At 27.1% G+C, this 17,910-nt stretch overlaps 1 protein-coding gene across 2 annotated transcripts; it reads right to left on the reverse strand.

Moving 5' to 3' along the window:
* Positions 1-3,671: 3,671 nt before the first annotated feature.
* LOC113797482 (uncharacterized) lies at positions 3,672-9,594 on the reverse strand. Of its 2 annotated transcripts, XM_075824952.1 has the most exons (8): positions 9,341-9,594; positions 9,074-9,229; positions 8,853-8,957; positions 8,617-8,704; positions 8,461-8,534; positions 5,545-8,399; positions 4,227-5,489; positions 3,672-4,145 (listed from the first exon to the last, which is right to left on the reverse strand). In XM_075824952.1, the coding sequence occupies exons 5-7, from the start codon at positions 8,532-8,534 to the stop codon at positions 4,825-4,827; spliced, it is 3,594 nt and encodes a 1,197-aa protein (XP_075681067.1). In that variant the 5' UTR covers positions 8,617-8,704; positions 8,853-8,957; positions 9,074-9,229; positions 9,341-9,594; the 3' UTR covers positions 3,672-4,145; positions 4,227-4,824. The 2 variants fall into 2 exon arrangements, with proteins under 2 accessions (XP_075681067.1, XP_027203673.1); XM_027347872.2 differs by having other exon boundaries at positions 8,617-8,957.
* Positions 9,595-17,910: the final 8,316 nt, after the last annotated feature.

Below are 17,910 nucleotides of genomic sequence, written 5' to 3' on the forward strand. Positions count from 1 at the left end.
GAAACAAAAAAAAAAAATTCAAATGAAAAGACAAGAGTATTAGTATTATATACTTTGTTTGGATTTTCATTGTCTTGTTAGGTAACAAAAAAAAACAAAAAACAAAACAACAAAACAGGAAAAAAATCTTTTCCTCAAAACATTATGTTCATCATGATGACGATGATCACCAAGATTCTCTTTTTTCCAAAATGGATATTCATTATAATGTGTTAAAAATTATCATCATCCATTCATGATACAGGCAAATCAATCGAGCGAAAATAAAATTGTTCAACCTGTCACGGATGATGATGATGATGATGATGATATATGCTTATGATAATTATTTTGATTTTTAATAAATTGTTGATGATAATGATGAATAAGCCCCTATTATTTTTCAAAAAGGTTATTATCATCATCATCGTTGTTGATGTAGTTGTTGACAATTTTGTTCTTAATCGTATTCTTACATAAGTACAATTATCAATGAATATTTCTAAAAGTGTATGTGTCTGATGGTTGACGTAAAAAAAAGAAAAGAAACAAAAATGATTGACATGGTCATTAGACCTTGAAAAGATGGCTACATCATGATGATAATGATAATAATGATAATCATCACTCGATGATTTAGTGGGTGACACCTTTAGGTACAATAAACAAATGAAAAAAAAAAAAAAATAATTAGTGATTAGGAATAAAATTAGAAAGAATAAAAGAATGGAAAAAGAATAAGATGATGTTAAACAAATTTTCATAGTTCATTTATTCATAAATATTATGAACATCTTATTCGCTCTTAAGAAAAGACCATTTTTCTAAATATTTCAATATTTGTTTTCTTCATCATTTCCTTTTGTATGTTTTTCTCAATTGGTATGTGAACCAAACATTTTGGTGTTTTGGCCGCCAAAAAAAAGAAAAAAAATTTTCTCTATCACCTGTATGCTTTTTTTAATGAAGCTGATGTGAGAATTTTTTCTTTCAATCGATCAACAACAAAAAGTTCATTGAATTTTTTTCTACCGTATTTGTTGTCGACCATTTTACACATTTGAAGAATAAAAAAGAATGCCGTGTGTTGAACATACTTAGATGATTGTTTTATTTGTTTGTTTGTTTGATTTTATTTGATCAATCTTTGTTTGTTATTTTTCACAAGTATATACTTGTCTTTTGTTGACGATTAATGTCATAATAATAAATGGAACAATGAAGAGAGAAAAATGTTTTTTTGTTTTGTTTTGTTTTTGATTATGGAAACATAATTGGAAAATTTTTTCAAAATTTAAAATGAATAAAATTTAGCATACTAATAATCAAATAAAAATCATTAGAAAGAATTCAATTGATTTTCAATTCATTAGATTTTATTTCTTTTTTTTTTTGATTTTCCTGAATAACATCAAAAATAAACGAAATTTCATCATCATACATGATCAATCATTTGTGACTGAATTGAATATTGTTCAGTCATTTTTTTCCACAATAAATAATTGTTTTTCTTTGCCATGGTGGTGTGATCTTTGTCTTCGTTGTTTCCGTTCAACTAGAACCACAAAAATAAGATAAAGTAAAGAATCGATCGATTCAAATCATATGGTAGTAGTAAGTTACTGCTTCTTTTTCCAGGTAAAGATTCATTTACTTCCATAGAAAAAATTCATTATTAAATTGTAATCGTTTGGCAGTTTTTTTCCTGATTTCTTATTTGCATTACTTAATAATGATAATGATGTAGATGAGTCGCTACAATCGCCATTATCGCTAACATAATCATCATTGTCATTTGAATTATAAATAATTACCAATGATGATAATGATAGTAATAATAATTATAGTTTAATTGTTAAATTTGGTATATCGATTTAAACTTTATTATCATATCATCATTATTGTGGTCTTTTTTTGAAACTTTTTTATTCAACAAATGTATAATGTTTTTCTTGTCTTCGTTAATGTTGTTGTTGTGGTTGTCGGAATAAAATGAAAAAAACGACCAAGAAAATCGATTTGATTATTTTTCTTAAATGTCAAAACTTAAATATAATCATGACTTTGTTGATGATGATGATTTAAATTTTTTAAATTCACAATAAAATTTACCTTAAATCGATAAAATTATCAATCGATATGTAGTTCATAATTTCATTTTATTTTATTTTATTGGAATAATGAATAAGAAGAAAAAGTTGATCCAAAAACATTCGATCGTATCCAATGTTTAGCGTGACTATAAATCATTGATGATGATTATTAGTGAAAGTACCAATAATTACAATCATATCGATAAATTCATAACAAAAATTTTCATTCATTGATCTTGAAAAAATGTCAATTTATCGAAATTAAAATTTTAAGTGAAAGAAAAGAAGAAGGCAAAAGTCTATAAAAATGGAAAATATATTGATCATATTTATGCTCACCATTATAATCACCCACTCATATTCAATTCTACACCATCATCATGAAAAAAATATCAACCAGAAATAAAATTCATTAATTGAAATTGAAACTTTAGATCCTATGCTTTTTTATATGAATATAATTCAAAAAGTGAAACAAAATGAATGAATGGATGAATGAAATCGGATCGAATCAATTTAAAATACCTTTTAGCCAAACTGAAACGAAATAAAAATTTCAACTATAATGGTTGAATACATATTAATCAAAGTGAAATGGAACGAATCATCATCATTTAACATTAATCAATGTGTTTTGTCGTAGAGTAAATTCAGTGAATTAAAAAAACCATATTCAAGTGATGACATTTGAATATTTTACACACCATACACACAATTGTCTGAAACGGTCGGCCAAAAAAACATAACCAAATACCAGATAGTAATGATCCATATCGGCCATATGTGTCTGTGTTCAGTCCATGTGTAGGCAATAATTAAAATAAAAAAAGAACCTGGAAATAATAAACCATGATTTGATCATTGGTGAAAAAAACCACCAAATTTTTTTTGTCGACCATATATAAATTGAGAATATGGAAACAGACAAAATTTATGAAAAACAACAACAACAACAAAAAAAGTAAAATCAAAATGAAGAGAAGAGAATCAACAACAACAACAAAAAAAACCAGAACAAAATGATGAAAACCGTTTCATTTATAATTTATAATTAATTCATTACGGTTGACATATAATTTTTGATTATTATTTCCCCATGATGACTATGACCATAATATACGATTAGAATAAAAATGGGCGTGTTTGAATGAATACTATACGGTTCGGTAAAGTTTGGTTTTGTTTCAAACGTTTTTTTGGTTTGAAAATAATTATTTTTGTTGTTGATATCATTAACATTGCAATGTTTTCTTTATAAAATAGTGAGAGAGGTGAAACAAAATGAAATGAATGAAAAACAAGTCATTAGTGTTTCCGATTGTTTTTGCTGTTTGTTCATTTACTGTAGAAAATTCAGATGTGCTTAGTGTTCATTTCTATTTATTATTCTTTCTAATCATAATGAACATGATGAATTTCAATATTCTTCTATCCATTAATAAATCAAGCATAATTTTGAATTGAATAAAAAAAAATTCGACAAAAATGATGATATTCAAATCAAAGCGCGCCATCCAGCGTTTAAATTAAAAACACTTTCCGTTTGAAATTTTTTCTTGAAATCTTCATTCATTTGATTAAATCAATTCACATTTATAATTGGATTCTATAATTTATTTTTATTTATTCTATGAAAAAATGTGTAAATGTTTGTGTGTGTGAGTAAACTACTACAAAGAATTTTGCTGAAATATATGGCAATTGTTCATTGTGATCTGCTATTAGCAATAATCGATTGCCAGATATAAAAATTGTTAAAAGATGAAAAAAGTTGTTGTTGTTATTGTTTATTGAAACAAAAAAAAATGATAATAATGAAATTAAACTAATCGAACGTTTTTCTTGATTAAATCTTCTCAAAATTGAACAAAAAACAAAAGAAAAAAAACAAAATGAATTTTCTGGGAGATATTTATTGCAGCGAAATTTCCAACTTTTACGTTTTTGAAATTCTTCTTGTTCATGTGACAAGATTTTTCACACATTTTTTTGAAGTTCAGCCATTCAGTAATTGTCCAAACTTTATCGTATCCCGTGTTTTTGTTCTTGTTTACAGTTACTAACCATCAAGCGCTGTTGAGAAAAAATTTAGAAAAAAAACAAAATCAAACCATGGATGAATGAATTGTACACATCATTAACATTTTTACTAACCTGTTGGAGCAGAATTTGTATTATGAATGTTGGATAATTATGCATGAATGCATGTGTATATTTGATTGTTTAAAATGTCAGCAAACAATAATAGAAATAAAAGTTGACATAATAATCAGGCGACGCAGGTGTTGAGAATATATTTTTTAAAAATAAAGATTTTAAACAAAGTTTTTTTTTGCAAAAAGAAAAACTCGGCCATTCGCATTTATGACATCTGACGCATTGACGACAATAATGATTTTACATGACAATGACAATGATGATTATAGGATTTTATTCATTATTTTCGAAACATTTACGAATAAATCTTATATCGATGGCATGTGGTAAATCATTTAGTGAAAATTTCTTGTTGTGTTGCATACGGTTTAGTGTTATCTGGATCAAACTTGATTCGTGATTATCTTTTTAATCACCAATTCAAATAATCTGGTTTTTTCTTTTTTTTCCGTCCATTAAAATTTGATCCTTGTTTACAAGCGTAGCGACAAACAAGAATTAGCACACAATAAGAAAACTCCAGAACTTTAATTGATATGTTTGCCACTTAAAAAATACAACCCGGATTGTGATAACCAATCATTCAAATAATCAATCATGTCACTTGTCGATGTAAAGTTGTTCCCGAATTGGCCATAAATTGTATTGGTCGAAAATGAGTGGCCGAAGATTTCTGAGGAGAACGACCGTTGCTGAAAGGATTAGATGATGAAGCTGTTGTATTTGCGATTGGATGTCGATTATATTTTCTGTTGAACTTATACTTTTTATTATTATTATTATTTTTTTGCTTGGCCAGATACGAATCCATTGTTTCAATATCAATGCAACAAGTTTGCGCAATGGATGTTAAAGCGTTCGATGGCCATTTGGCAAGATTTGTTTCAGTTGTTATCAATGTCAGTTGAGAATTTTGTTCATCATCTTCTTTTGATCCAGTTCCAATGGTCGAAATACGTGTATTGATCAAAACTTTGTTCACCAATAAATGATGACAATGTTCGAGCAATTCATAAAACAGAGCTAAATCTTGAAATTTGTTTCCATTTCGATCAACTGAATCCGTTCCACTTTCATCGTCAATAGTACGGCGCCAAACATTGTTTCGAGGATAAACTAACATTTCTAATTCTAGCCGATCTTCATTACGAATAAATCTAATCATTCTTGATCCACGGAAAAATTCTTCGTGAAGAAAATCACTTGCTTCAATTGCTGATTGAATTTGTTTATCTTTCAAATTATTGAGAAAGTCAGTTACTGCAAAAAAGGTTAAATTAGGAATAAGAAAATCTCATAACAAAAAAGTACTCACCCAATTTTGGTACTATTACAAATGCTTTCTTTTGCTGAACAATTTGTTTGATTTGTTCAAGATTTTCAAGATAGACAAATGGATCAATCAAAAGATGGGGTAATTTTTCCAGATCAAATAATGATTTTGATGATGATGATACCTGTTGATGATTCATTACAGAAATTTTCTTTTGGACATCATTTTGTTGAGTTTTTGGATTATGATTCATTTGCAACTTGTTCTTTGGAGTGATATTATTTTCATCATTTTTGCAAACATTTTCAACTTCTTTATCATTCGAATCAAATTGAATCAATTGCTCACATTTATTCGCGGCTTTTGATACAATCAATGAATAACGATCATCTTTCAGAATCGATGATGAATCCAATGGACGTACTAATTGGAAATTGAATCGAACATGCTTATTCTGTTTCAAATCATGTAGAGTCATTAGATCATAATTAGTGACGGCTAATTTAAAATTGTCATTGTCTAACGATAATAGGGCCAACTTGATGCCTAAAATAATCATTGATTTTATTGATATATAACAGGATTTTTCAACTGTTGATTCATTTTTCATGTTCATTAGATCCCAATCATCTTTACACCCGAATAACGATTTGTAAAAATGAATCAACTCTTCGGTTAAATTCATGAATGCCATTTCGCTACTCAACGGCAATAATTGTTTGAAATCTTTCAATGAATAACTGGAATATTGATTAATAAAGTTGAACAAATCGATTAGCTTATGTATCTTATCAAGTTGTTTAACGTTTGTCTGAAATTCTTGTTCTAAATATGATTTGAAGTTGATGATCAAACGTAAATCAAATTCGCTGATCAAATTCAGAAAATTGAAAAATTGTTCAAAATATTCAGTTAGAACGGACATGTTTTGCAAAATTTCAATGAAATCTCCGTTTGATTGTAGATAATCACAGAAAAATTTAATGATTGGAGTAGATGATTCGGCATACATATAGGCCAGCATTTGATCAAATGTTTTCGAATCCGTATGCGGTGGATAATCAACATCTCCATTGCTCTGTTGCATTTGATATTCGGCGCTGTTAATTGTATCTAAAACAATAAGTTCATCATCATCGTCATTATCATCTTCATTTTCAGATGAATCCAAAATATCCTGTATTGTCTGAATGACTCTATTCTTCAATTCAGCCATTGTTTCATCATTGGGACAATCACCACAATCGGACGAAAACGAATGAGCGGATTGATAATGTTTTCGTAATGCGCCAGAATTGAAAGATCGATTTTTATTCTTCTTTTTTCGGTTAACAAATTTATGTTTTTGTTGGAGAATTCTAGGATTGTCATCCATCAAATTTTGTGATGCATACATCATTTTCTTAAGAACTTCGGATTCACGATGAATCACCATGGTGACAATTTGGAAAAGAAAATGATACGAAATGTAAAGAAGAAAATTTCCACGAATATCGATATTGCCTTTTAAATCATCGGATTTGAGTGTCGATAATTCAATCATACCCAAATTTACATCGACATTGTTCTTCTTCAGCAATATTTTTATCTGATCAATCAATACCATTACGATAGAAATCATTTGAAAAATGTTCGAAGATGTCAATCGATCTGGTTTCAAGCGTGATGATTTCGTTTCAGATGGCACGATATTTATGGCATTACGAAACAAGATCAATACATCATGAATATTGTTATGCAATTTTGATGCGTGAATTGATTGTGATTCATTCTCTAATTCATCAATATGATTGAATATCTGTGAGAAAATATCTATCATACGATTGATTGTTGATCGAACAAGCTCTTGATCAGTTTGAAAATTCTCTTCTGTTAATGAACCAAAAAAATTTGCATTGTTAAATGATGAAACATCTAGGAATTTTTGCAACTGATGATTTTCTTGATGTTTTCGCACAAACATGAATGTATTTTTCAGGTTATCTTTGATGCCAAGAAATTTTTTCTTTGAATTCAGACATCGAAAATAATAATAAATAGAATCCAAACCATAAAAACTATTGGCGTATAAAGTACCAAGCTGATTATATGGCATACCAAGTTGGGGTTGCAATGATGATGCTAATTGATAATAGAATGATGCGATTTTGAAAAATTGTTCATTAAATCGCTCAATCGATCTATCAACAGCGGATGGAAAGAAATCCACATAGTAACGGGCAAGATCGCCTATACAAATGAAAAAACGATGAACTAAAAACAATAAGGTATCTTTGAATTTTTCATCCTGGGTATATTCAGTATCGAACGCAATAATAGCTTCATTATCATCATCATGTTCATCACCACTATCATCATAAAAATTGTTTCTTTTGATTATCTGATCATTTTCATCATCATTTGCAAATATTAATCGTTGTTTCGGTTTCTGTATGATTGCCGATTTTCCAGACACTTTAAATGGTGAATCAATTAACGAATAATTTCGCAATTGGTCACTAGTAATTGGCAAGAATATAGATTGATCCAAATACGTCAAATGAAAGCCTTTACGAAATGATACTATAAGGCTATGGTAGTGGCCAATACCCGAAATCAGATGCGATCGAAACAAACTTATCAATTCATTATTCAATGGATCATTTACCGATGTTGATGATTGCTGCTGATGATAACGGCGATATTTTTTAAAAAATTTTACACAATCATAATAATTTCGTTTCCACAGTATATCTTCACAAATTCTACCATATTCTATTGGTGCATGTCTAAAAAGGAAACTAATTTCATCCGATATTTGTTTTCGCTGTTCAATCAAAGTATTTGAATATAATTGTTTCAATGTTTTAACTTGTTGATGTTGTATATCCAATTTATTCGATAAATCCAATATCAATCTAATGAAAGAGCAATCATTATCATTGTAAATAATAAAAATAATAAACAAAATACACTCACTTGTGCTTATTTTCCAATTCATATCGACTTGGTGGAAGCTTGCTGCAAAACTTTTCACGATTAATCGCAAACATCTTAAATGATTAATTTGTTACCCAAAAAATGTCAATATAGTTAGAAAAAAAGAAATTCGATGAAAAAATTCGGAGTACAAACCTTTTAAACAATTCGATTTTCCAAAACAAACAAACCAAAATTGGAACGAAAACAAAAAAAAATCATAAAAATTTTAACCAAGCAAAAACTGTTACATAATTAGCCAAAACAAATTGACAGTAAATGTGATGATTATGTTATCATTTTGAGTTCGATGATGAACAAGGACATAGAATAAATAATGGTTGTGTTGTTGAAACCGTTAGGATAACTATTTGTTTATCATATAAAATTACCGGCAATTGAAAAATGCAATTCATTTGATAATTTCTGGTCGTTTCTTTTTTAAATTCGTCCTTTCAATGTTATTACACAGACAACAATTTAGAAATTTTCATTTACTAATGGTGAAATAAAAAAATATAAATTAATAATCATTATTATATGAAAATATGTGAGCAAAAATCAAATATTTGCACTCAAAAGTATAATAATAAAAATGGATTTCCAATAGTACCTGATGATGCAAACTTGTATCTTCGTTTTAGTATATCATTTTTTTCTTCTTTGTCATCATATTCACTAACCACAAATAAAATGGACCAAAAATTTGAGTCGTCACATTAACGTAGAAGATCAATAAATTGTTGTAGAAACAATCTCATTATCACTACTATAAATATCAAAATTTGATAATAAAAATCAAAAATAATCTACATTAGGTACAAATTGAATGGGCCCATGACCTTTTTTTTTAAAAAAAAGGCATATTTCAAACACATACCTGTTTTCTACGGAATTATTAAAATGATCGTTATGACACCGAAATTGGATGATAAATTTTTTGTTTTTGCTTCAAATCGAATGATCAATTCAATAATTATTAAATCGAAAAAAATAGCTGATCATCTATCTATACAAAATCACAGGCAGTAAATAAAAAGAAAAAAAATGATATCCTCATGCAGTGAAAAACGCGCACGCAACAGAGAAAAAAAAATATTGATGGAAAAATCCAGATACAGATTTATGCCATATAAATACAAAGTGTAATTGCAATTACATTGAAATGCATATCAAAGTTATATACGATGATGAAGGCAAAACGTTTTACCACGACGTGCTTTTTTTTGATAAGCGCATGATTTTCTAAGACTAATGAGAATGATCTTCGTAAATAAAATTTCGATCCAAATTGAAAAATTTCCCAGAAACAAAATTGACTGAATTCCGACAATAGTTTTATTGTAGGATTCTAGATGGCATTAATGTTTTCGTAAGTATTTCAAATTAGAATTTAAAGAAAAAATTTTTGCAAACTATCTGCTGTTCGAAGGATTCTGTTTCGGTTGAAAGAAAACTTCATTAATCAATGATGATGAAATAAACTAAAATAATGTTGTCAATTTTCATTTCAATTTTGATTTCAAATTAATCGAATGTTAATTGTAGTTTGATTGTTAGTTAGAAATGAACATTTCAAATTCATTCAAAATAAAATGAATTGATTGTGAACTAAATAAAATGTTTGACACCTTGACAATTTGAACAATTGTCGCCAATAATAAACGATTCCATTATTTTAAATTACATTGATAAATTGTTACTAAGTATATAAGCAACATCAACAACAACAACAACAAAATCGATTCAATTCGATTTGATTTGATCGAAAGTAATTTTGTCAAATTACGTACAAGGTCAATTGGAAAAAAAATTTAATGTTTCTATTTTTAATTTACTCATTTTATTCATTTTCAAACGGTACAAACTAACATAGAAAACATAAAACAGGACATTTTTAATTTTTCGAAATCAATTATCATTGTTGAATTTTGTAGAACCAAATATGTTTTTTTATTGTTGTTGTTCGTAGCAACTTTAATTGGTGGTCGTAAATTTTTGTTTTGCAAAGGTTGATTGATTCTATTAGTATTCAATCTGAATGTGTTTTTGCCCAAATTTCAAAATTGAAGGAAAAACAACGAACAAAACAAAAATTACCGATTTTTTTTTGATAGAGTTATCCATCAAATCTAATATAGGTAATCTTGATGATTAATTTGAATGTTTGCTTTTACACAACAATTTATGAATTTCGACTAGATTCCAAATGTCAACTTTATTTAGAAAAAAATCGTTTACTGTTGCCGAATAAATTAGAGCGCAACAAATTTTAAAAACAAAAACAAAAATGATCATAATTTTTATAAATAAATTTTTCCAGCCAAGGAATAATGCAACAAAAGAAAATGAAATGATGAAAAATGATGTTCACAATTTTTAAAAACAAAAATTCCGAAAAAAAAACTATAGATACGACATTCCAATTTTTTTTCTCGTAAGTAGGATTAATTATAGTGATGATCAATATAAATGATGATACAAAATTTTTGATGTAGAAATTCCTAACCGTTATAATGATGATATATAAGCTTCGTTAGAAAAAAATGCGGTCATTATATGAAAAACCGAAATTTTTGTTTCTTTTTTCACAAAGATGAAATTTGGTAATATTTTTTCCTGGTCAATCTTCTTCTCTCTCACTCTTTCTATTCGTAAATTTGGTTGAGGATTTTTATTTTCATTCTTTACTGATATCAATTTTAGGTGTAACTAATTGTTTTTTTGTTTTCATTGATTTAGGCAAATATTCATTCATTGTATTCAATTCACTCCTGAGAATCCTCTGTGGTATTTTCAATCAATCAACTAAATAAATGAACTTTGATGTTTAGTTATTTTGAATAAATGAATGAACGATGATGCTTTGGGCAAACGAGTGGAAAAATTCAAAATTTTCCATTTTATCGGTCAGTAGAGTTAAGAAATTATTATTGTTTTTTTTCGTTGTTGTTGTTGTTCCCATTCATTTTTCTCATCATACGGCAACCGAAAAAAAACAATGACAGGCCATTTTCATTTTCATTTAGACATTTTCCTATTTTTTTTCATTGTTTGCCATTGTTTGATCATTCATTTTTTTCTTAACTGATTAGATGTTTAATTTTCATATTTTTTTTCTGATTATTATTGGAAAGAAAAATTGATTGATTGACCACCAACAAAATCCTAACAAAACCACTGAAAATCATTCTGTGTTTTTTAATCATTGTTGTTGATGAATCGTTTATCGTTTGAAACCTTTGATTTTACCATACATGTGTGTGTGTGATGAATATTAAATGATGATATTCAATATTCTTCGGCTGTTTCCGATCCAATCATTCATTCATATTTTTTTGTCTTGTTGAAAGTTTGATCTGATTCATTTGATTATCATCATCATCATCATCATCTTATGAAGAATGAAGTGTTGAAGTTGAATATTTTAATTTTCATACCGTTCAATCATCGTAGATTTGCATTTATTTTATTTGATTTTCTTTTTTTTGCCAAAAATCCAATATGATGATAGAAAATGGTTATAAATCATATTTTTGTCATTGTTTCAACCGCTCAACCTATAGATGGATAGAAAATGAAACGAAATTTATTTTTTGGTCTACGCCTTTTGAATTATGGTTCTAACGTTTTTTTTTGAATCCTGTGTTAGGCGGTTGATAACTCTTACCATAATATTTGGTTAATTATAATCAACCAGAATTAAGTTTGATGAAGATTAGCTGTTTACTTTTCTACCTAATTCTGATTAAATCTATTGATATTTCTTTATATATGATTTCAAATCAAATCAAAAACTTTTTTATATATACTTCCTTTATTTGGAAATTTTCTGATTCATGTGATAAAATTATACCAATGTTAATAATAATAAAATGCATTGAACCATATATGAAAACATTATCGATTACAATTGAACCGACTAACAACGGAAAAAATAAACTTTTGAATCGATTACGATAAACAATCTAACATCGAATAATACTTTTGAGTGGAAAAATCGATTGACTTTTAAGATAATATTTATTTGTTTAGTCTTAGCAACCAAGAACAATAATGACCAAAAGAGTTAAATAAACCCGTTAAACGTTCAATAGCACATATTGTTTGTGTTTACATCAAGAACATTAAAGAATTCGATTATAATTAACAGCCAAACCTAAAAGTAAATTGGATATCAAGAAATGTAGAAAAAGAGAAAAAAGGAAAACAAACAATTTTTGTTTTCCAACTAAAAATTGATTCGATTGTTATTGTTTTGAATGTTAAATGTTTATTCTTCAAATTCCTAAACACAGATACCCAACCAAACAGGAGAAAAAAAATCATTTACGCCTTACTCTTGATAATAACATCAGTTATTTGGTCGAGTAATTTTTTTCATTCTTTCTTTCGTAATCATTACAATTGCAATGAAATGATGAAAATACTTATGAATTGCTTATGGACACGCAGATGGTTAACGTCATATATTGAATTTGTTCATAATAATGATGATGATGATTCCGGATGAGTAACCATTTGATAGATCATTGCACAATGAAATGGAAAACAAAATTTTTTTGTTTTGTTTTGTTTTTTGGATGGGTAAATGACACACCCGTGTTTTTTTCATCATTATTATTGTCGCTAATGTTTTTTTTTCTCCAATATAGTGACTTGAGCAAATGAATGAAATCTACGTTGAAGATTATAAATCAAAATCATAATATCATCATCATCATCACTACTTTTATTCATGAATCAAAATGATATTAAATATTTACAAAGACATTGAACTTGAACAATTGGAATTTTACATTTCTTTTACATGACAATATAGAAAGACAAGCTTGCTGCGTGTTCCAGAAACAATAAGGAATAATATGATAAGATGATGATGATCGCCGTGTGTGTGTGTGAAAAACATTCGTGATCATGTAATAGAAATAAAGGGAGTTGGTTCAATTGTGTGTGTGTATTTGTATGTATAATTGAGGCGTAGTTGCTTGAAGAATGGAAAAATTTGGTCAACTAAAACTGATCTATGAAATTTCATGTTTATTGAAATTAATTTGAACATTCAAAAAAAGATTTTTTTTGTTGTTGTTGAATCATTTTCAGATGAATTCAATATTCATATCCATATCAAAAAAAAGCAAATGCAAATATAACAATCATCTTTTGTGAAATCATGAAAATTCAATTGTTGTTGTTCATATTTAATGATTGAAAATGATGATCTATCTAAATTTTGAATAACAATAATATTAAAATCATACAATACGGGCGAAATTTGAGAAAAAAAAATAATTTTTCGCAAACATATATTGTTACCGGAAAAGATATGTATTCATTTTTCTCTTACATTTCATGCATTATCAATTTTCCTTAAACTTACTGAGGAATTATTGACTTTTCAAACGTGGAATAAAACATCCTAGTTTTGGATAAATGATGATGATAAATGATTATTTATATTGTATGATTTACACTTGAAAAAATTTTTAATGAATAGTTAGTGTGTGATTATATTCGTTGTTCTATTTGATGATTTCCAACTGTTCTGTTTTTTCTTCCAAAAACATATTTAAAACTAGATTGTGAAAAATACACATTCATATTTAACTAATAATCATTTTCATTTTTGTTGGATGTCGTTTAATTTTATCTTTTTACATACACAAAAACACACACACACAAAAGAGATTTATTATGTTGATGACACATTTTTTTCGTTTAAAGTTACAGAATAATAATAAAATGTTATCGTAGAATATTCTATTCTCGGAATTTTTTTCTATCTGATTTATAGATGCTGTTGTTAGTTATTATTAATATTTTCTTGGATTTATATTTCACATCAGCGTTATTGGTTTTTCAATTTTGAGACTGTAAATTGAAGATTTTCTTTGTAAATGAGAAAAAAAAGTACTTGAAAAAATAAGATCTTGAACTCGAAATGGTTTTCAAGTTTCAAAAGATATTATAACAAGGTCTCATTGTTTTTTTTCTGTTTTGTCTGTTGATTCACGAAACCTGAGCTAGAATTTCAACTCTCAAAAACTGTTATAATTTTTTTTTCCTTTTATAATATTGATGTTCGTGTTTCGAATTTCTTATTTCTACATCGACAGATGAGACAAATTTGATGATTTTTTCTCCGACTTTTATATTCTTTTTGTCTAATCATCTCATAATCATAGTCATTTGAATTAATTGAATAAGAATATGATGAATCGATGAGAAAATATACAGTGAATCTTTTTTCGAATTTGGATCAATTACAAAAATATATGTGTGTGTGCTGGATTACATTCATTCTTGAATCATTGTAATTCGCTATCGTTGAAAATATATTGAAATTTTGTAAAAAAAATTATAATGCAACAAAATATAACGTTTTTTTCCTAAAAAAATGTGTTAACTTAACACCAATTTGTTATCATCATCATAAATTGTCTATGGAAACAAAATGACTGCTGGTCGAATATTGTTGTTATTTTGGTTTTCGTAATTAAAACTTTCTACAAACAAACATTAACACAATGTGGTAACCGTAAAAAATATTAGAGATTTTCTATACAAATATATAAACATGGATGTTGAGTAAATATTCTTGGTATTTAAGAGAAAAAAATAAATATTAGAGAATCTAGTCAAAACAAAAAATACTGAAAAAAATTCTCTAGAGAGAATTTCTGCTGTTGTTGTTGTTGTTCGGTTTCAATGCACATCACATCGTGATCAGGGATCTGCATCATTTGGATTCACAATTTACAACACAAACACACCATATGGATCACCAGACAACAAAAGAATAGAAAAAATATATTGTTGTTGTTGTTGTTGTCGTGAATGTGATGCCTATTGCCTTGAGTAAAAGTATCCCATTATTTTTCATCATCAAACAGAATCTATTCTTTACTAATATAAATTATCTAATGATTCTCTCTGGCTCACATGCACATACACAAACAATTTATATTTTACACACTACTAAGATAAATTTTTAATGAACAAAAAAAAAGAAGAAAAAAATAAATTAAGAAAATCACACAACAAAAAATAGAAAATATTGAAAACAACAATTAATATTGGTGCAAAAAAAATGATACGATTCCTTTTCTTTTGCATAGAAAATAGAATTTAAATCGATCCATAAACTTTATTTGAACTATATTAATTATTTTATTTTGCATAATTAGACCGAAACAACATTGAAACAAAAAGCCTAGATACAAAATGATAAAAATGAATTTTAGTGTAATCCAATTTTTTTCAATGCTGAAGCAAAACAATTTCAAAAGCTTCAGGCCATAATGAAAACAATAACAAAAAATAAAAATAAAAAACCATTGGCAATAACAATAACTCGGTTGAATAACAAATGATTCCTTATAGGTATTTGTGTTCAATTATCCAAAACATTCTTCAACATTTACAATTATCATAATTTTTTCTTACATTCAATCAACAAAATAAATGAAAAATATATTCGAAACGAAAAAAAAATGTTGACAATGCAGATAATTTAGATGTTTTAGAAAAATTGTTTTGTTTTGTGGAAAAGTTCTCCACAGAAAAATTGATGATAATCATTTCATCAAAAATGTTGTACATCTTAGTAACAAATACCATTATTATCCCTGAAGCTTAGTGTATTTTGATAAAAATCTATCGATTATTCGTTTTGACAACATCCAACGACGATCAATACAATATCAATTGATTTCATTTTTATTTTTTATTTTTTGCATGATCATTATTATGTTTTTTTTATATGAAATATTTGACGTAATAATAATCAATGATGTAATTGATTATGATCTGAATGAAACAACAACAAGAACAAGATAGATTCAACATTGGCATAAATAAATATATTAACTAAACATTTAATCTTGTTATCCTTGTTTTGATGGAATAAGAACCGGCAATAGTTTTGTTGATTTTTTTCTTTTTTAGATTTGATCTTGTCATTTTTTTTGTTCTTGTTCTTGTTGTCAGTGTTTGTCGCCTAAACAATCTGATTAAATTAATTTTGATCTATGTTTTCGGGATAAGTACATGCATATACAGACTGTTTTTTTGTATGAAACACCCACATGTATAGATAAACCATTTTTGGTGATAATAATCCGAATTTATTCCATCCAATATCAACATTATTTGGATGTTAGTAGTTCATTGCCATCATTTCATAATTTCCATCAACAGCAACTATTAAAAGGAGCAAAAAAACAGCAGCAAACATAATCAATTGAAAAAACTAGATGATCATCATCATTTGTCGTTGTGTCAAGTCGTGTGTCATTTATATTATTTGATAAATTTAATTTCGAATCAATCATCACAATAAAACTTTGGGAAGAAAAACAATTAAATTGATTCAATTTTTATGTTTACTGTTTATAATTTCTGATCCAATATGTTATTTTTTCGGGTAAAAACAAACAATTTTGTTTTTGACACTTTTGATTCATACAGCTTGAAAATAATGATGCCTGAAAATATGTGTCGAGTTAATTGCAATACCGAAATACATAGGAAATTAAGTTAGTTTTGTATAATGTGAAGAGAGAATAAAACCATCATTCATTCAACAAAAAAAAACAAACAGACTTAACGATAATGATTATGATTATAATGATGATGACATGGCTCATCCAATGATGTTAATGAAATCTATGTCAATTCATGTCATTTAAATGTACATACAAATATCCTGGATAAATATTTGTGGCTTAGATTAATCTACCGGATATTATTAATATTTATAATGATATAATAATGGTATCTAGTGTCTAAATAAATGATGATGATGATGATGTTTATGATGGCCATCATTCTAAATTGTGTGGATAAAATTTCAACCAGTTTCCAATCATCAAACAAACACATTACTATCGAATAATGATGATGGTCAAAACTAGCCAGTAGCAATGTAAAATAAAATTATCAAATTCATTTCATGATAATTTAAACAAGATAATAATCACCGAATCTAATGAATAAAATGATTTTTTTTTCTCAATTCAACGAATTTAATACTTTTTTACAAGTTTACTTTTTTTTTGGATTTAATGAGATAAATGACAGCAGATTTTAATGATGTTGGCCTCGAATAATTTTTTGAAGTTTTTTTTTGAAAAATAAACATTTCAGAATGATATTGGATTTAAAAGTTTTAATCTCAATTTTTTTCTCCTATTCTAATGGATTGAAAATACAGCAAAATCTAGAATAAAGTGATAGGAAATGTTTTTCAGAAAAAAATCAAAGAATTTTTTTCCTATGAAAAAAACTTATTCCAATCAAAAAGTTTTTCCAACTTTTCTAAAATATTGACATCAATTTTTTTTTATTGATCATTGACCAATCATAAACTAATATATTTCGATTTATCATCATCATCATCCATATTGCAGATGGAATCTTCCAGATAATTCTATTGAGAGATACAAAGCG

This window comes from Dermatophagoides pteronyssinus, unplaced genomic scaffold (genome assembly GCF_027571235.1).
Source record: "Dermatophagoides pteronyssinus isolate colony J.1.1.1.1 unplaced genomic scaffold, Derpt_VIB-CSIC_2022.12 sq0003, whole genome shotgun sequence".
Taxonomy (NCBI): domain Eukaryota; kingdom Metazoa; phylum Arthropoda; class Arachnida; order Sarcoptiformes; family Pyroglyphidae; genus Dermatophagoides; species Dermatophagoides pteronyssinus.

Excerpts from the sequence above, each read along its gene's own strand:
- LOC113797482 (XM_075824952.1), bottom strand. The coding sequence starts at position 8,534 with ATGTTTGCGATTAATCGTGAAAAGTTTTGCAGCAAGCTTCCACCAAGT. Across the intron at positions 8,400-8,460 it reads GAATTGGAAAATAAGCACAA|ATTGATATTGGATTTATCGA; the intron begins GTGAGTGTATTT and ends CTCTTTCATTAG. Across the intron at positions 5,490-5,544 it reads TGTAATAGTACCAAAATTGG|TAACTGACTTTCTCAATAAT; the intron begins GTGAGTACTTTT and ends CCTTTTTTGCAG.